This window comes from Lepidothrix coronata, unplaced genomic scaffold (assembly GCF_001604755.1).
Source record: "Lepidothrix coronata isolate B3197 unplaced genomic scaffold, Lepidothrix_coronata-1.0 Scaffold14, whole genome shotgun sequence".
Taxonomy (NCBI): domain Eukaryota; kingdom Metazoa; phylum Chordata; class Aves; order Passeriformes; family Pipridae; genus Lepidothrix; species Lepidothrix coronata.
In genome coordinates, this window is record NW_016690194.1 from 635,406 (window position 1) to 656,012 (window position 20,607).

Genomic DNA, 20,607 nt, shown 5'->3' on the forward strand with positions numbered 1-20,607 from the left:
AATTTTCTCTCTGGAAACCATGCAGATTATGATCACTGCACTTATCAAACAGGAGACAACTTTGGAAATCATCTTATAATTCTGCTTTCCCTTTGGAAATGACTCACAATTACACAGATAATTTGCTATTTCTTGTATTTAAGGAATCATTTTGCAGTAATCAAGATATCTCAATAACTTTGCTCTCATTTGCTAAGTATGGTAATGTGCAAATTTCCATCTCTAAAGCATCTCCATACATTGACTTTTATATTTCAAATAAAAAATTATGTTGGTAATCATTATCTGATAGAAGGACATACATAAAAATCTTACTCGTGGGATGAATGAGACAACAGACACAACAGTATACCACTTCTTTAGGATGATAATGTGTTTGGTGTCATCAATCCCACAGCTTTATCTCTAAAGGAACCTATAAAAATAGGCTGTTATTTTTAAGAAGTTTTTTGAAGGTTTGTATATTCATTTTCTCATTTTGTTTCTACCTACCATAAGAAAGAATGGTATCATCCCAGATACTAAAAAATTCCTACTCCATCCTTGTAACTAAGGGGAAAGATGTGGAAAGATCAGTGGTGGCATACAGGTGAAGTAAAATCTACTATGTAAATTGGAGAGCAAAACAGCTGTCAAAAGCAATCAAGACAAAAGTATAACAATGCAGCAAAAAGATAAAATACGCAAGGAAAAAATTATTATGAAAGAACAAAGAGAAAAAGACAGTAAGAAAATATTTTTTTTAGTGAATGAGGGTCAGAAGGAAATATACAAGGGAAAACAGCTGTCATGGTTGTAAGTTTGTCAATGACTGCTTTGAAAATTTACATGAAAGACTGTTCTTTGGATGACTAATACAAGTTAGGTACCTTATCTCATATCATGCACTTTTTTAGCCTCTTTCTACAGTGGCATGACTGGAACTTTTTTAACATGTGATAAAAGTAATGTTCACAGTATTGTGATGGGGGAACCACACTGAATAGGAATTGGGAAGATTTGGATTTGGGGCTTTTTGTAAGTACTCCATAAAATAACAGTTATGCTTAGTCTTTTCCCACATGCTGTTAATAACTCCAGAAAGCCTGATGCTGAGATTTAGGAAGTGATCTAAAATAAGGATCTGTTAAGAGTTGTAAGAACAAAGCTGCAACTTTTTTAGCCTAATATTCTTTGTGCACAGGATCACAATATACAGTTGCAGGATTTAATTTCTCTGTGGCAGTTAGTCTATACTTTTTTGCTTTCTAACCATGTCCACTAATTGTGATGATACAGGATTTTAACGACTATTGATTTTTTTACTATTAATGTTAATCCACTGACCTTCAGCAGCATGAACTGAAGATATTTATAGTTTGGCACTGTCTGAAGTCTTGGATGTTGAAAGGGAAAACAGTAAGTGCTTCCTCCAGTTGTTCATTTCTGACTATCAGCTTGGACTCTTGGCATTCCATCAACATCTGGGACTAGGTGGCCTGTTTTGTCTTGTATGCACTAATGTTGTATTAGGTATTTAAAATTACATTAGTAAGAATGGTCTGATGATGACACTGTGCTACATGACCCATGATCCAGGGTCAGTTTCAATTTTAAAGCATTGTGACAGAGGCAAGTGCAGGGCAGTACTAGTTTGAGCAGTTCTGGAGACCCTGAGGGGCTCCAAAAGACCAAACAAGAGATGGAAAAGAGCATTTAAAGCATTTCTTTTCTTAGTTGGCCTAAGGTAATTCATTGTTCTTTTTCACAAGAAAACAAAGAAGTAGTTTTTAATGCTAGGGTTAATTTATTGCAGAATCTGCCTCTTTTTTTTTTTTTTTTAAAAATTGAACTCCAAGAACTCAAATAAAATCCTGGGAGAAGATACTCATCCTTCACTACTTCCATACCCTTTATAGCAGGCCTGACTTTCTCACTAGGCCTAAAATTCAATTTGCAAATGAAACTGTGCACAAAAATAGGGATTCTTAAAACAGGTTCTCCTTTTAATATGGAAGTTTAATTTAGGAAGCACAGACCCAGAAGTAACAGAAACAGAGTTCAGGACAGAACATCAGTAATACATTTTACTTTATGTGCTGAGCAAGCACTGCACCCCTGGAAGTTTAAAACTGTCTTTTAGAAGCTCTGTCATCTCATGGCGAGGCTTCGCGAACGAAGATTTGGGAAGCCTTCAAAGCCTGCGCAATGGATTTTTTAGGTGAGATGCAGCCTGCGCAGAACTGAACCCACCCTTTAATCCTGAGGTTCACCTGCCAGGGCCGAGCAAGCTTGGACGGTGGCAGTGAGGTCCTCAGGATGTAGGTTTGATTAGAGTGACCTTCTCTTAGATGGATTGCCTTACAGGGCTAAACGAGCTCCATCAAGTATGCAGGGAAAGGTACTCACTTTTACTGGATATCCAGACTGGCATATTTGGAGAAAGAAGCCTTCTTCACCACATCATTGACACTTCTAAATGTACCAGAAACATGCCTGATTTTCCCAATGTTATCCTTTGTTCTAACAACCTGCCTATAAAATATGCATTGTGTGCATTTTAACAAAATATTATGGGTACACAATTAAATACAGTGCACTTTTGCTGTTTACATACACAACCTTTATCTTTTAGGGAAGTCTCATTGGGACTTCAACAAAGCATGCCCATATTTGGGAGGGGAAATACCATCCCATGTTAACTAGATCTTTCTTTCCTTCTATTCGTTCACCTGCTCTCCCAAAGCATCATCAGCCTGCAATATTTCTTCCTCCTAGTATTTCCTTTAGAAAATATTTTCAAAATATTTTCCAGAAAACTTATAATTTAAAAATACTGATTCTTTATAACAGCATAGTTTTATTGATTTTGAGGTATTGTTTAGGAAGTGTAGCAAAACCTCAGTGTAAATTGCTGCTATATGTAAAAGACAAATTGACTGATAGTAGTGAATGTGGCACCACTGGCAAAGAGCACAGAGATATGTTGCATGGCGAACAAACCCACAAATGATGTTTCTTTCAAACCATGAGTGAAAGAATTATTAGAAAGAGACTTTTGCTTCCAAAATTATCATACATTTTTAAATTATTGTCTTATCTCAAGAATTTTTCTTCTAGAAATGATGTAAGCATTTCTTCAGTTGAAGCCTTGCCTCTTTAAACTTGCTATTCAGCAGAAAATAAAGGTCACTTATAAGTCAAAAGACATTACACAGGTAAGGTTTTCAGCAAGTAGCTGCAGTCTTCAAATGGGAAATAATCAGAAGAGTATCTGAAACAGTTGCCAACTAAAAAAAAAAGTATTAATCAAAAAGAGGGAGGTAATTTCAAATTACAAGGATTCCCCGAATATTATAAAATAGGGAATTCAAATTAAAATGCTTCTGCCTCTAATTATTTCTATAATTAGCTCTTTAGTCTATCTTTTTCCCCTTCATCATTATGAGGTTTTCAGGTTATTTTCATAATGAATTAAATAATCTCTTTATAGTAGTTTGCAGAGTCCCTCTAGGGAAGGAATAACATCGGGAAAATCCTGTGGGTTTATCAGGTAAGCTGTAAATTCTCTGCCTTGAAAACCTAGTATTATCTGCTAGGTGAGTATCAATGACCAGTTTAATCATAACACCTTCAACTAGTAAGAAGTGGAAATATCTATTTATATCTCTCTCTTTATGAACATCTGCCTTCTGCATATCTTTTGTACTTTTAATACGATTAAAAAATGTACTGTCCCTCCCTCTACCCATGCAATCTTCTTTTCTACTCTGTACCCAGCAATATTATTGCCCCCTAATTTTAGATGTCTGCTTTGTAAATAGTCCACATCTGAGCTGGTGATCTAGTTATCTTTCAGAGTCCATTGACAGAATGGAAGGCATCATATCATCTGAAAACAGACAGATTAATCAGGTAACTTCTGCTCTAAAAGTAGATGTCTCTCTTTATTAATTGAATAGAGAGACGTAGAGATAGCTTAGATGTACCCTTAATGAGTTTGGAGATGACATCAAGACTGAGTGGTGTATGATACTCTGGAGGGAAGAGATGCCATCCAGATGGACAATGGCAGGCTTGAGAGGTGGGCCTGTGTGAACTTCATGAAGTTAACCTCATGAAGGACAAGTGTAAGAACCTGCACTTGGTTTGGGGTAATCCCAAACACGAATATAGACAGGGAAATGAGCCCTGTGGAGAAGTACATGGGGTACTGGTGGACACAAAACTGAATACAATCGGTCAATGTGCAGTTGCAGTCCAGAAAGCCAATTGTGTCTTGGGCTGCATCAAAAGAATTGTGGCCAGCAGGCTGAAGGAGGTGATCCTACTGCTCTATTTCAGCTTCATGAGACCGCACTTGGAGCACTCTCTTCATTCAAGTCTGAGCCCCTGGCATGAAAAGGACATGGAACTGTTGGAGTAGGTACAGAGGAGAGCCACCAAGATGACGAGAGGGCTGTAATGCCTCTCCTGTGCGGAGAGGCTGAGAGAATTGGGGCTGTTCAGTCTGTAGAAGACTCAACACTACAGAGACGTTATAGCAGCCTTCCGATTCCTGAAGGGGGCCTACATGAGAGAGGAACTTTGGACAAGGGCATGTGCTGACAGGACAAGGGATAGTGGTAGATTTAGATTAGATGTTAGGAAGAAATTTAGTATGAGGATGGTGAGGCACTGAAACAGGTTGCCCAGAGAAGTTTTGGATGCTCCATTTCTGGCAGCATTCAAGGCCAAATTAGATAGTGCTTTGAGCAACATGGTCTAATGGAAAGTGTCCCTGCCCATGGCAGAGGGGTTGGAATTAGAAGGTCTTTAAAGTCCCTTCCAACCCAAACTATTCTATGACTCTATGTCTCTCCTGTATATTTCCAAAGCTAGGTGAGAAGAGTATTAACACTGAACATTTACAGGTTTTTTTTCTTGTTTTCAAGGTAATTTTCTTACATGAATTGAGAAAGTCCACTTTGCTCTACCTTTTGGATTTCATGCAAATCAAAATTATACTAACAACACAATGTGGATTTAGCTTTGTGACATCACACATGAACACAAAGTAGAGGAAGGCTAGGCCAGTGGAAAACCCAGGAAAATGCTTATGAATTTGCTAAATACTGTGTCTTTTGATGGTAAAATTCATAAATGAGTTGTAAAAGACACTTTTTTTGCCTAACTTTTTTTTTTTTTGTGCAAGTGTCCTAGTTAGAACAGCTGGGACCAGTTCATCACTGGATGGGTGTAACCCAAAACTGTGTATTCTATAGCCTTCCATGCCATTTCCCAGAAACTGTTATCAATAGACCATTTACACCATCTGTCCAGAGCAGGCCTGACTCCTCAGGCTATAAACTGGGTGTTAAGAGGCCTGCGAGATAAGAGGATGTTCCTGTCCTCACACCCATTGTGGAACTCCCCACCCTGAGGGAGGTACTGGGCATTCCTGCCTGTACCAGAGGTTATATATAATCTTGGAGTCTTGGGACTTTTTTAACCACTCGTGGGATCCAGAGAAGGACTGTGACCACCACTCTCAACCAGACTGAGACCACCACTCTCGACTGGACTGCAACCACCACTTTTCAACCAGACTACAACCACCACTCTCGACCGGACTGCAACAGCACTCTCACCAACAGGTTTTCCCCTCTCCTTTTACTTTGAACTCAGGGGGCCCAAAGAACATCACTGTGTTCATGCCCTAAGGTACTGGGTTACACATTTGGGTTTTGTGGGTTAAAACCAATTGTTTGTCCGTATAATCATATTTATTGTATTATTTTATTAAATTGTTATTCTGACTTATAATCTCTCTTTTGAGTTGAGTTCATTTCCCCTGCTGGTTTACCTTTAAACCAGCACAGCAAGGAGTGGTGGTTGAAAGGTTATACAGATGACTACATAAGAATAGAGAAATGTGGTTACAATATGTGGAAAAAAATGCCTGATTCTCAAATTATAGGTGGAAGTGGTTGTGAATCCCTGCAATAGTTGGATATTAAACCTCTGGCATAAGCAGATTCATGAGAAATAGCTAATTTCTGCGTTGTACTCAAAAGTAGCACTATTGCAGTCTGGGACAAGGATGTTTGTTGTGAGTGTGTATGCTGGAGATAGGACAGGAAACCCAAACTGTAACTTTTGGTTAAAATCCAGACAGGAAGGAATGAAATGAGCTAGCCAGTGCTTCAAATAAACTCTGTATCACAGAATCACAGAGATGATGTAATGTTATAAAATATTGTCTAGGCAATACTGATGACCTCTTTAGGCTGCTCAGAAAAAGATGGGTTGAAGAGTTCGCACAGCGCTCAAAATCCATTCTTTTCTCATTGACATTCCGCTCCAACTTCTTGTGGGGCATTTACATTTATTGTGTTTCAAAATGCTACAAGGCTAAATATTGGGACCTTTCTAAAAGAGCATTGTGCTCCGGCAGGAATCTGCTGCCTGCCGTAAAGGAGATTCTGTCTCCTTTACTGCGCAGTGCAAGCTCAGAAAAGCATGCAGGAACTCTGCCCATTTCACTCTGCCTGTTCAGATTGCACTGAGTCCCATCTGCAGGTATAGAAAAGGATATGAGAAAATACAGCTTGATAATCCCACAATATTTTTGTGAGTTATCTTGTCACATTTTTTGGGAGAATGCCTGAGAGGCCCTGTAGCAAAGAAGCAGGAACTATGGGGAAGAGACAAGTGATCTTTGTTTCCACAGCGTAAGACCAAAACAATTTTTTGGCTTTTTGCAGTCAGTGGAGTAGGGGGACTTATCTGTTATCCATTTTGTTTCCAAAGAGGCAGCAAAATAAATTCCTTCTTCTTTTTTTCTCTAGATTAACCCTTGAGATTAGTTCAAACTGTGATTCCTAATCAATTAATTTAAGCTAATTTCTTTCATTGCAGGGCTTCAGAATAGCCACTGGAAATGTTTTGGCAGTCAGTTTTTCACTTTCTGTACAAGCTCTATTATAACTCGAGGCTGGTCATACAAATGGGACAAAAACCCCCGCACTGGAATTTTGAAAGCCCCTCTTGTGCAGGGAAAAAATGGAATATTAATGATCTTGATAGCTGAGAAAAGGCAACGCAGAAAGAATCATGCCTTGCAGAATATACCACCTAAGGAGTCTTTCTGCTGTGCCTTTTGCAACCGGACACGCCTATCTCGTATTGGCCTTTTTAGCCACCAGCACACTTGTGACAAACGTGGGTAGAGACCTTTCCCAAATCTTTGTTCGCGAAGCCCAGCCATGAGCTGAGAGAAGCATACTGGTTAGTTAATTAACAGAAAGAAATCTATAAAGTTAAATCTGTGTGGGTGATGCCAAGCTCTGGCTTGGATGCTCTCCTGTTTCAGCTTCTCTTACCCAGTGAGGAGAGGGTAACACAGGACTGAGAACCTGGGACATTCCAGGCTCATATTGACACAGATGCTTTTACAGAAGCAAACGAAGTGAGCATATTAACAGAAGCTTAACAGGGGCACAATGTATGCTGAATAACAAAAGCCTCTTTCTTTCCAGCTTGGACATCAAGCCTAGAGAACTCAAGGCACATGTGTTTGTGATTGAGGTCCCTGGCTCACTACTTGGGTGGGATCTGTTACATGGTACAGTACATAGAATTCTTAGATTATAACTATTACAAGGTTTTTAGTGGAGCTGGTAATCCTTACCTATCTAGTCAAAAGAAAAAAATAAAACAATACAAACTCAGAAAGGAGGGAGATGGATCTGGATGCTTCATTCATACTACTAAATACCCAAAGCAGCAGGTAAAAATCAAGAAGTTTTAGGATCATCTTATTTCAGCTGAAGCCTTTGAATACACCAATCACTCCTTCATTGCCTCTTTTGTCCCTCATCTGGCCTATTTAATCCATTCAAAAGTCTCAGAAATGCTCTTTCTGCAATTAGACCAAACTCATGTTAAATTTCAAGCTTGCGGAACCATGTGCTTGCATTAGTGATTAAGGACCACTGGGAATAGGTTATAACACCTGTGAACTTTGTTGCTAATCTTTGTCAAGGGTGGCAGATAATTCTTCTCTACAGCAAATAGCCACAGATGGAGTAGCCTCTGTGGACAACAATATGAACAACTGAACACAGTATGATTCCAATGCTGTCTGATTAGAGTTATTGGACATTTATTAGCACCAGTTGGTGCCCAAAACCTCACACAGATTTATGGCAAATGAAACACAAATATGTGGGAAAGAAATTGTTATGATAGACGTTAAGAGCTAATGGCACCTCACTAAACCAGAATTTACTGCTTCAGCTATTGCTGCAGAGCTGGAAGATCTGTTTGTTCTTTAAACTCATGTTCCAATATAATTTGCTACGAAACTCTGGCTGTTTCATGCTGACTGCACTGGTAATTTTTATCTCTGAATATATTTTCACCGAAATAAGGTCCTTAAAAAAAGAGTACATTGGAGGTTCTCCAGTTCCATCCAGTATTTCTGTAATTCCCTCCCAACACATTTGCCAACACAATGTCTGGAATGTTTTGTCCCGTATTAACCAACCTATGTTTCCACAAAAGAAAAGACATCTGATAGGTGAGCAGAATCATAGAATCATAAAATGGTTTGGGTTAGAAAGGACCTTAATGATCATTCATCTCCAACCCCCTTGCTGTGGGCAGGGACACCTTCCGCTAGACCAGGCTGCTCAGAGCTCCATCCAGCCTGCCCTGAACATCTCCAGGAATGGGGCATCCACAGCTTCCCTGGGCAACCTGTTCCAGTGCCTCACTACCCTCACAGCAAAGAAATTCCTCCTAATATCTAATCTAAATCTACTCCCTTTTAGTTTGAAGCCATTCCCCTGTGTCCTGCCACTACCTGCTCTTGTAAAAAGTCCCTCTCTGTCTTTCTTGTAGGCTCTCTTCAGGCACTGGAAGGCCACAATTAGGTCACCCCAAAGCCTTCTCTTCTTCCGGATGAACAATCCCAGTTCTCTCATTCTTTCCTCATACAAGAGGAGCTCCATCCCTCTAATCATCTTCATGGCCTGCCCTCCTCTGGACTCGCTCCAACAGGTCCATGTCCTTTCCGTGCCGGGGACCCCAGAGCTGGGTGCAGCACTCTGGATGGGATCTTACTGGAGCAGAGCAGAGGGACAAATCATGTCCCTCAACCCACTGGCCACACTGCTTTTGATGCAGCCCAGGGTATAATTTGGCTTTCTGGGCTGAGAGCTCACATTGCTGGCTCATGTCCAGCCTCTCATCCACCAGCACCCCCAAGTCCTTCTTAGCAGGGCTGCTCTTGATCTGTTCATACTCCAGCCTGTATACCAGGCATTGCCCCCACCCAGGTGCCATTGGTCTTTTTAAACGTCATGAGATTCCCATGAGTCCACTTCTTGAGCTTATCTGGGTCCCTCTGGATGGCATCCTGTCCTTCATGTGTTCTATGATACTTTTTCCCAGAAGTCTAGAAACAATGGCCAGTCATTCATTGTTCAGAGTTTATAGTCTCAAGAGCCAGAAGCTTCTTTAGGATGTCTGCATTAGTTTTTGTTAGCTGCTGGTGCATCACTGTCAGGCAAAGATAATAGACTAAAAGCTTCTAAAGGTTAACATACTTAAAAACATCTCCATTGGGACTAAAAATAAAAGCAAATATAAAACAATCACTTAGGTACAACTGGAATTAAAGATAGAACTGAAAAACTGAGTAAGAATTTTGCAACATGTTTATAATTGTGATGAGTTCTCACTCTGCACAATCTTTATCTGATTAGATACAGAAACTGTAATTAACCCAAGACAAGAAATATATCGCTATGCCTACATTAGATTAAGTAACCTGAAATAAAATTACATTTGCTGCAGTGCTTAATTTATAACAATCTTGCTGATACAGTACTGTGAGGGACTGCTCACCAGCACAGAGATCACAAGAACACTCATTAATTTAATGAAGAACAAGTCATGCTTACCTTTTCACTGGGCTGTGTTTCCTGGGAATTGGAATGTGACCACACTGACATCTGTGCAGTTTTGTAGCTGATCATCTGTTGCAAGGAAACAAGCAACAGAATATCAGCAATTAAGCCTAATTCTTCTGCTAATTAAAAATTTTGATTTAAAAATCTAAGCTAGCTTCACACTTAAGGTACATTTCTTCTTCTGCTGTACACACACAAACGCATACATGTGTGTGCATGCCTCTTGTCTGCACAAGAAACGATCTGAATGGATGCAAAATCCACTTTCAGGACTTCTGGCTTACTAAGACACCAATGTCTAGACTATGCAGCAAGCATTTATGCAGAGCAACTCTGTCAGGTGCTCCAACAACTCTGAAATTGAGCTAGGTTATTCTAATAGCTGCTGCTATAGCTGCCCTAGCTGGAAACTGGTGCTAGATATATTGGCCAAAGGCTGTGTCTTGTCTGCAGGCAATTTTTCTGATATTTCTTTGTTTTTATGATGAAATGACTGCTGTTACAAAATGTAGATAAAAACAGCTAGTCAAAAAAATTAAGGTGGTCAAAAATTAATTTTAGTTGTTATTCTTAAAAATCTATTTATTATCCAGACTAGCCAGCATGCAGTTATTAAGGGACCTAGCTACTTATTCAACTATTGGCAAAACTGAAATTAAAGGAGACTTGAAGTTTGAAAAGAACCAGTTCATGCTCTCTCTTCATAACTAGTGGAGCAATTCACAAAAACGTACTAGGTTACTGCTGGTAGTAAACCACAATGACAAGAATCATGGTTTCATTGTCTTGCATTTTTCAAATATGTAATCTTAATGGACAAGGCAAGAGACACATGCAGAACAGCAGGATTAAGAACACACTCATGGATGACAGATTGAAAGTACATAAGTATTTTTGGGAACAGTCAGGACAGAGCTCAGAAATAATTTTACCAAAAACATGCTGTCAGAAAAGGCTCTCATCAGCTAAGACAGATGAAAGAATGCTTGTTAGTAAGGTACTACGGAAAGAACACAGACCTTGTTTTCTGTTGAGCATGGTGACAAAAAACCTGCAGTGCTTTAAAAACACAATTTGAGGAAATATCTAGCGGAGTAATGGTACTGTGTTCAATTAAGCTTTGTGTACTTTCATAGAGGAGAACTCTTGGACATTAAAGGAAACCTCATCTGTTGATTGTCTGTTAAGACAGAAAACTGAAGTTGTTAATCCATGAGATTGAAGACAAATGGTTTGGAAAGGTAAATCTATCAGGGCTGAACCTGGATAATCTATATTATGCTTGAAACAAACACAAAAATTCAGCTATTCAATCTGTAAATTACTGTGGTTGGAAGAGTAATAATAATTTATAAGAACAACGCTGTTGATCCTTCTTTATTTTATTAATTTGTATGAAGTGAAATTATATGGTTCATGTAATTCAAACAAATGGATGAGGATTATTGACTTTTTTTCTGCTTCTTTCCTTGTTAGATGTTTCCATTTTCCCTTGCTTGGAACTTACGGCCTATGTCTTATGTATCTTTTTACCTTCAGAAGCTGACAAGATATTTCCTAATCAATGAAGGGATTAATTTTTTAAGAGATAATACAGTAACAGATTTCTTTGTTTGTTTCTTTTATATCTCACACTTTCATGTCCAGCTTCACCCCTTTTAAGACTAAGCATTGGTTTCATGCAATTATTTTGTGCCTGCTGATTTACATTCCTTGAATTCAAACATCTTTGCTAGCTGACCAGTAGTAGTGTAGCCCAGATTAGATTTCAAATGAGGGCTCTGATTTTTAGTTTCTGGCCTAATTTCTGACTGAACTACACTGTTCCTGATCAATTGTAGGTGGTTGACTAAACCTTCTGTGGAGCATTGAATTTCTATTCACAAGGCTTTTCATGTTTTTCTGTCTTAATCAAGGACTGTGAAGATAATATCAACAAAAATTTCATGTAAAATCATTGACACAGCACCATAAGTAACTTTATAAATATCCAAATTATTTCCCAGTGAAATATGAGTGAACACTCTGAGTACATTTTGTATTTCTTTGATGTTACTTATTTTGAAAAACTTGTATTCATAATGCCTGCTGCTTTCTTTTTTTTTTTTGTTTGATTATATTCACCTTTGGGTTTTCAATTTGATTTTACTAACCAAGTGCTGAACAGAGTGATTTGCTTCCACTGTACATTCTGTAAGGACATAGCAGCCATGCCTTCTTCTCCTGGAATTAGTTTTTTGCATTCTGTGGATCAAACACTTTTTGTTAATATTTTTATTTTATTTCTAACATTTTATTTTATTTTGGTAGGAAACTTAATGAGGAATTTTATTATGCTTTACACATCTTCATTCTGTTGAGATACTAGCTTACTGATTTTTAAGAAAAAAAATACTAAAAAGGAGCTGTATCAACTAAACTACAAATCAAATTTTTTAAGACCTACTGAAATGAATATTTCCACTTATTTCGCCAAATGACTTTCAAAATGAATGCAGTTCAAAATTTGCAAAATCAACTGTGATATGTAAGAACTCTAGTGATTAGCAACCTTATAATATTAGCAATATTATAACAGTGCACAAAAGACAAGGACTAGGATTGCACCTACAAAAGTCTTTGCACATACTGCTTTTGATTATTTCTTGTATATGCAGCAATGGCAACTTTCTTAGGTTATTGTTAGAATTTCATTTTTCCATATGGAATAAAAAGAAATGCTCAGCCTATTCTATTTAATCATGTTAAAACAAGATTTGGAGTTGAAATATGTACACATGCACATATATGCGCAGACCTCATAAATACATATAAATATTTTAAAATCAGATGTGATACACTGTAAGCAAACAATGTTTAACATTGTTTAATAACAATGTCATTTGTTATTGTTCGCTACAGTTTATCAAAACCAGAAGTCATTTCACTGAAGCTAATTTCAAAGCATTATTCATGTACGTTCCTCCAGGAGAAGTCACAAATGACACGATATACTGAAGAGCAGGCACCAAGTTAAATTCTCTTTGGCCAAAAAGTGGCACTATTTAGTTTATTCAAAGTAGTTTAAAGTCCACTGACATTGACACACATGAACTGTGTTTTAATAGAGGTAATACTTTCCACTCCCAGGAATATAGATATTTCTAGAAAGAAAAAAAAAAAAAGAAAGAAAAGGAAAGAAGTGTGAGTACAAGTAAAAGTGTCAGATTCAGCTGTGAGAATACTGCACAGGCAGTAATATATCATGAGTCAGGGCATTCAACTACTATTTAGGATGATTTATAGCCAGGTGTCATACGATCATTTCAGTCAACTGGCAATGGGAGCTGCTAGGGCATAATACACTTGAAAATGGGGGATACATTGTGTCTCCAGCTCGTCACCTAGAAACTGAATTTGGTAGACCCTTATATGTCCATCACTTTTATTTTTTATTTATATAGTTTTCACATAAAATTTGTAGTAGGCAGGAATGTACTCTTTTGAAATATCCAGCAAAAGTCAGATCCTGAAATGTAACCATTGAATTCCAGCTATTTAGTAACATGGAAATATATTAATTTTATAAAAATAATTAAAAGTATGACATTTATAATTTTTATAGTTTATTTTCTAGCACTCACTGTGTTTCCAGACTGTAGTGCCCTTTCCCAGATACTAGGCACAATGGAAGTTTTCCGTTCAAAGTACAATGGCTGGCACAAGAGACTCCAACTCCTTGCCTAGCATCTCCACATGGTCTCGTTTTCCATCCTTTAAAACAATAACGTTAGAGTGGATGGAAGCATTTCTATGCAGACTTGGGACTAGGCCAGAAAGCAGTGCCTCCTGCTTATGCTCAGAACAATGGTGTTATTATCTCTGACTCTCCAGTGAGCAGAGGTATATTCTTGCTTTGCCTTTCTTCACAAGGAACAACTTTGGTAATTCTTCCAAAAGCACTGACATGACCCTTTGTGGGATGATGGATTGAGTTAAACCTAGAGGGGATTCAGAATTTTAGGGTAAAAAGCAACTACAACTCCCTAGACAGACTGAGGTTGACATGCTCCCCAGTACAACGATAAACATCTGATGTGGCCTCCCTCCATTCTAATCCCAGCAGAATGGGAGAACACTGTGCTACTGAGACCATACAGTACCTGTCTGATAAGGGAAAATCAAGATGTTCTGCTGCTGAAGCCAACAGCCATGTCAAACCCCCTCCTCAGGTGCTAAACCATGACCATCACCCCCCTCCCACTAGGTACACCAATAATAAATAAAAAGTATTTATGACTAAAGCCACTCAAACTCCACCCAAACATAAAGAAAATAGTATAAAAGTAAGTTGGGGATAGGGGGAAAGTGGGAGAAGACCTCAACCAAAACTGCTGGGATCAGTCAATGGGCTGAGTTCATTTTGTCTTCCCCTAGAGGAACGCCTTGGGTGAGAAATCCATTCTACGCATGTTAGAGGATGCTTTTAGGACTGAGCTTTCGCTTCTGCTTACCCCATAGCATATTAATTAGATCGCTTCATATCAGAGCTTAATATATGTACCAGTATATGCTTGCTTAATATATGTACTAGTAGATCAGTTTAAACATATTTTTGCAGTAGACACTTATCACCTACAACCTTCAAACCTTATTAACCTGTCACAATTTGTATTAATAAAAAGTGTTGTTCCGTAAACTGTTAAAGTGAGTCCTTGCAGTTGCCGGTGGCAGATAACACCTTGGCAGGACCTGCTGAGGGGTCTTGGCTCTGTTGAGTTCTCTCCAGCAAGGGAGGTTGAGGTACCCTCTGATCTTGTGAATCTGTTGTTGAAAGGTCTCCTTATGAGATGCTGACAGACAGTCGGACACTAGAGTCTCAACTTTCCTGGGGGACTGATGAGCAAACACCTGAACTCCCACCTTTCACGTGACACCCACATTCGAGATCTTTTCCTTCACTGCAAGTCACTTCCAAGAACTGTGAAAGAGTGTATCAGTGCAGCTTGGCGAGGTGCAACAAGCCTGCATGGAGCACCATGGCATGCCCATATAGATTTTAGAAACAGCTTTAGGTGCTTCTGAAAATGCAGTTTCCACATCAACTAGCTTGAGTGATCAGTGTTTGTTGTGATGGAATTAGAACACCAAAGTAGCATGGCTTCTTTCAGACAGCTGACAAGAGCTTTCTGTGAGTGTACATCTCGATTGTGCTAATTTGCAGCACACGCAGTGACTGTCCAGCCTGCTGAGATGGATCATTGTGTTTGCATCACATTGTTCACGTTGTTTAGTCTTTTGCTGGCAGAGCCTAATAATTACTAATTACTGTTCTGCTACTGCTTATAACACTGAACTGCTAAAGTACATGACTTTTATCTGGGTTTTAGGCTTTTACTCTCCAGCCAACAGCCACACCAGCAGGCTGGAATGGGCAGGCTTTAGATTTGCTTTGCTATGCAACAACTGACATTGTGATGAAAGAAGAAAGCAGCACTTGTTGCGGGATCCCAATTAGCCGCGGTTCGACTACCATCCACCGAGGCACGATCAGGCCAAAGACACTGGGATGTCTGGCTAGACACTGGCATGACACTGGCTAGAAATGTTTTTTCAGGAATCTGGACCACCCTCTGCTACCGCTTTCCTCTCTTGCCCCCATTACTGCTCCGCCAATTTCTTCCCTTCGGGATAATTTCCGCGGATGATGTCTCGCGGGTACAGGCGTCCCGCTCCCTGCCGGGTAGGACGCTGAGGCGAGGTCCGCGCAGGGAGAGGAGGACCGAGAAGCCCTATGCCCGTGACCCAGACGGAGGCGGCGGGGCACCGGTGCTCCCCCCGAGAGTGTCCGCACGGGACGAGCGCGGGTTCCACCGCTGGACGCGCGTGTGCGAGAGCTGCCCACCGAACGGCGGTGCGGGGCAGGGTGCCCGGGCCGGCGGCAGTGCAGCAGCGGCGGTACAGCGGCGGCGCTGCGGGGCCCGGGAGCGGCAGAGCCACGCGTACGGGGGCACCTGCCCGGCGGGGGCGGGCGGGAGGCGGTGCGTCCCGCCCTGACGTCACAGCGCTCCGGCACCGCCGCCTGGCAGCCTGCGCCGGGCGCTGTGAGAGAGGCAGCGAGAGCGCCCCGGCTGAGCGGCGGCGGGACCTCTGCGGCTCGCCTCGGCTCGGCTCGCTCGGCTCCGCACGGCTGCAGCGCGCCGCCCTCGCCATGTCGGTGGCCGGGCTGAAGAAACAGTTCCACAAAGCCACGCAGGTACCGCGCCCCCTCCCCGCGCGTGAGTCGGTGCCGCCGCGATGCGCTCGGCTACGACTGGCCTATGCGTGGGCGGGCAGGGGTGCGTGCAGGTGTGTGCTGGGCGCCCTGTGCGCGGATTTCCATTCGAGTGCACGGCGAGTGGGATCGCGGATGTTGTGGCCAGTCGTGCGTGATGAGCGTGCGTGCGAGGCGGTGTGAGCGTCTGCACGGGTGTGCGTGGTGCGCCAGTGGGTCACGGCTCCGCGTGAGCGTGAAGGGTTTTGCGTAGTGGATGTGCACGGGAGGGGGTGGGTCTGCTCGGGTGTCCATGGGTGCGCGGTGCACGGCTGCGGAGGGCCGCCCCCCTGCCCAGCCCCGTCCGCGCTGCGGCAGCGGGCAGGATCTGCCGGGATGCGGGAGCAGCTGCTGGGATGCCCTGTCCTCTCCGCCTAGGGTCCGCGGGGGTGGCTGCTGGGGCAAATACCCGCTGTGGCCCTCGAACCTTCCCTACCGAGGGCTATGCACTGTGTTTCCATAGGCATTCCTGACTTTGGGAAAAGAGCAATAAACATGACCTTTTTGTTTTCTGGGTCTAGACTACAGCTGAAATCCGAATAATGAAGTTTGGTTCTGTTGCTTTAGGCATGGTGTGATACGGCAGGAAGGTCAAGGTGGATGTTCCACCAGTCTTCGAGTTATTTTATAATACAAAGTCTGTGTGTTATTATCTGCAAGGGTACAATTCCTGAATCAGCGTGCTTTGCTTTGGGCAAAAATCTAAAATGGTTTCATAGACGTCGAGAGAACTGCTTTGGATTTAGAGATCTGACATCAAAACCTGTGCAATATGCCTTTTTTTTGGTTTGCAACTAAATACAAAATCTCCAATTATTTTCTACTAATTGCTATTGCAGACATCTTGAGGTAGCAGTCTTGGTCACTGCAAGCAGTCTGTCATGCAGGTCACTGCAAACAGTCTGTAGGTGCAGGCACACAAGATACATTCTGCTGTTATGCTTTTCAACACCCATGTATTTCTCCTTCTCATGCATCTCATCTCTTTCATCTCATCTCTTGTGCAATATGGGGAGATGTTCCCTGAAAGAATGATCCTTAATACGAGTATTTGTCCAAATTCTGATTTTCAATACCTGGCAGTTACACCAGTACCTATTATGTTGTAGCCAGGTGGGTGTCGGTCTCTTCTCCCAGGCAATCAGCAGTAGGACAAGAGGGCACGATCTTAAGCTCTGCCAGGGGAAGTTTAGGTTGGATATTAGGAAGAAATTTTTTACGGAGAGAGTAATCAGACATTGGAATGGATTGCCCAGGGAGATGGTGGATTCACTGTTCCTGGAGGTTTTTAAGATGAGACTGGATGTGGCACTTAGTGCCATGGTCTAGTAACCACGGCGATGTTGGATCAAGGGTTGGATTTGATGATCTTGGAGGTCTTTTCCAACCCAGTTGATTCTATGATTCTATGATTATGACTCTGAATGCAATAGGTTATGTCACGTTCCAGCACAGGCACATGCAGGCATTGAATGACATTGTATCTCACTTTTAATGCCAGATTGTGTTGCATCATTGGTAAAATAAGTCTCGCAAGAAAACTGCTGTACTCCGAACTGCTCAGTAAGGAGCAGTTAGGGGGGTCTGAGCCCACCCTGCAGCACCCATCTGCTGCTACTACTCTTGTTTCTACTGCTGCTGCCTACAGTGCCATCAGAAGGCTAGGAATCATCATTACTGCACTGAGTTCTGGTACTGAAAATAAGAATTTCAGTGTCTATGTCATCCACATTTAAGAAGGAGGCAAGCTGAAGTTCACTTGTGGATACTAGAAGTCTCGGTTCTCCATTATTGTAAGCGAATGAGAATGCATCTGCAGCAGCAGAGATAAACATCTTTTTTTCCAGGAGCATGGTGTGAAAGGTCTGTGCGTGCTGTTTTGTCCTTCAGATGACACTCTCACACTGATTGTCAGCAACACTGTCATCTGGAAGGAAGGAAGAGTTTTAGCTGTCTGGAAACAAAATATTAAGTCTCTGATGCCAGATTTAGCAGCCTGGCATCTGATGACCTAGGGATTTTTGGCCTCAGCCTTGACTTTCACAGCTTGTTTCATGCAGGCCATGAATACACATTCGTGTATGAGAATGACTCACAAGTATGTTGCAAGACAAAACTGTTTATTGGTTTGTTTGCAGTATGAGTGAGAAATCCAGGATTTAGCTGTGATAACCTTGATCTAGGGAGTAATTCTGTAGCTAGTGATTAACCCCCAGGTGAAATATAGATTGTCGGTGTGAATGAAGCTTCCCAAATAGAACCAAACAAATTGGTAGTTTTAAAAATTCTTAATTATTAATTTGGTTCTTACTCATGTTTATGTATATGATATGCTGTCATAAGAGAGTCTTAATTCATATCAGGAACAAGATATTTCTCATAATTTCTTAGCTTGCTCTGTCCTTTAACCCAGTTTAGCATTGTAAAGTCTTGAATTCTCTGGTTTAATTTCTTTCTATCTTTAATGCTATTATTCTTGTTGTAACAATAGTACCCTGTAAACAAGTAGAGTTTATGAGTGTACAATACTATTAATACATAATAGCATTCCAGTGAGAAGTATAAATTTGTGATACAATTTAAATGTTATAGATAAGGTTTTATTTCATTCAGAAGTCTTCTTTCCATAAATCAACAATATTATGACTTCCACATTGTTTTATACAATGTAGGCATTTTATACAATTTAGGTTTTATACAATGCAGGCATTTTATTTTCATTCATAATTCTTTGACTTGTACTATGTCAAACTAACCTGCATGAAGTACTGCCACTTCAGAAGCCGTGCTGAAGAACTTAATGCCTGTCAAATTCCATGCACCAACTGCAACAGCAGTGAGTCATTGAAAAGCAGGAGGATACTTCGCACCTTCTAGAATGAGTGGTGTGTTCACCCTTCTGGCTTTCAGGAAAACTTTTATGATTTTACCTCTGTAAAATCATCATGTAAAATCATCTGCAGCATCATGAAGTTTAGAAGAACTATTCCCGACTTTGTAAAAGCAGGGTGAGTCTGGAAGTTGTGACATTAATACAGAATTGCAAGATGCTAGATTGACCAGTATGGAGCAGGTTAGATTATTCATTTAGTTCTATTATCCACAGAGCACCTAAGAAGGAGAAATAACCCCATTTGAATGTTAACTGTGCTGCTGCAAATCTGTAAGACATCCTGGAGTTAAGAAGATTGCACTAAAGAGTGCTTTTCCAGAAATGAGCAACCAAGTGCTGTGCCACCAAATGGTCCCTTTTATTTAGACATGCAGACTCCTTTCCGTTAGTGCTATGTCAGTGTGACTGGGAGAATATTGCTTCTACAGGTTTGTGTACAGTTTTAAAACTACCGCAATCACTATGGGTGATACCAGTTTGACAGTCTGGGGCATTTAAATAGAGTTGTTTTAAAATAGCATGAGCTTTGTTTCCACATCAGTGCTTTCATTGCATAATATGGTTCTTGCGAGGCATAGTCAAAACTAAGCTTTCAGAAAGTAATAATTTCATAGGGAAAGAAATGAACAAAAATTCTGGGAATGGCTGCATCCGATGTTCCCCTGGAAACCACTGAATAAATGTGACTGACATTTAAATAGCAATCTGAATGTGGTGATTTGAACCAGAAGCCTGTAATATTTAAAAGCCTGTTTATTTCCTACCACTGTATTCTCCTTTTTTTGATACAACATGATTTAATTTGTCTCAACACCAAGACAAAATTAACCAGTTTATACAGTTTTATAGAGAAAAAGGTTTGATACTGAAAGAAACATCTGAAGAAATTACTTCCACTCCACTTATCATTTTCAGTAGCTTGTTAGATGCCCTGACTTTTAGGTGGAAAGTGCTGTGCTTCCCTCTTTAACAAGGCAGCTTGTGGATTGCCCAGTAAGAGAATGACCCTGGTGACTAATAAGAAGCAAATGAAACTCCTGCCTTGCCATGCTATTACCCACGAAATTCTGTGGCTTTCATAGGAATTCTGCATTGATTCAGAGCTGTCTACCTAGGTTCGTTTGTAAAAAAGAGAACATTAGGGTTGAGGTTGAGTTTGAAAACATTGATAATCTGTTTAGAAAGTGTCCTGACAGAATGTCTGCTTATTATCATAAAACGCAGAAATCTTCTGAACATGTGCATCACCACAAACTTGGAGAAGTTCCATTGAAATCAGTAGGAATATGAGTATGATGGAAATTAATCTCCTGGTCAAACGATTTCTATACTGTAATTCATAGAATCATAGAATCATAGAATCGATTGGGTTGGAAAAGACCTCCGAGATCATCGAGTCCAACCCTTGGTCCAAATCCAGTCCATTTACTAGATCATGGCACTCAGTGCCACGTCCAATCTGCGTTTAAAAATCTCCAGGGATG

The 20,607-nt window shown here is 40.7% G+C and overlaps 1 protein-coding gene across 1 annotated transcript in view; it reads left to right on the plus strand.

Annotated features, from left to right (window-relative positions):
- The first annotated feature begins 16,030 nt into the window (after positions 1-16,030).
- Positions 16,031-20,607, plus strand: part of SH3GL2 (SH3 domain containing GRB2 like 2, endophilin A1) — a 95,294-nt gene continuing 90,717 nt past the window's right edge. The window contains exon 1 of the mRNA XM_017806274.1: positions 16,031-16,173. Coding sequence (XP_017661763.1) covers positions 16,129-16,173 — 45 coding nt within the window. The 5' untranslated portion in view covers positions 16,031-16,128. The remainder of the gene's footprint in view (positions 16,174-20,607) is intronic.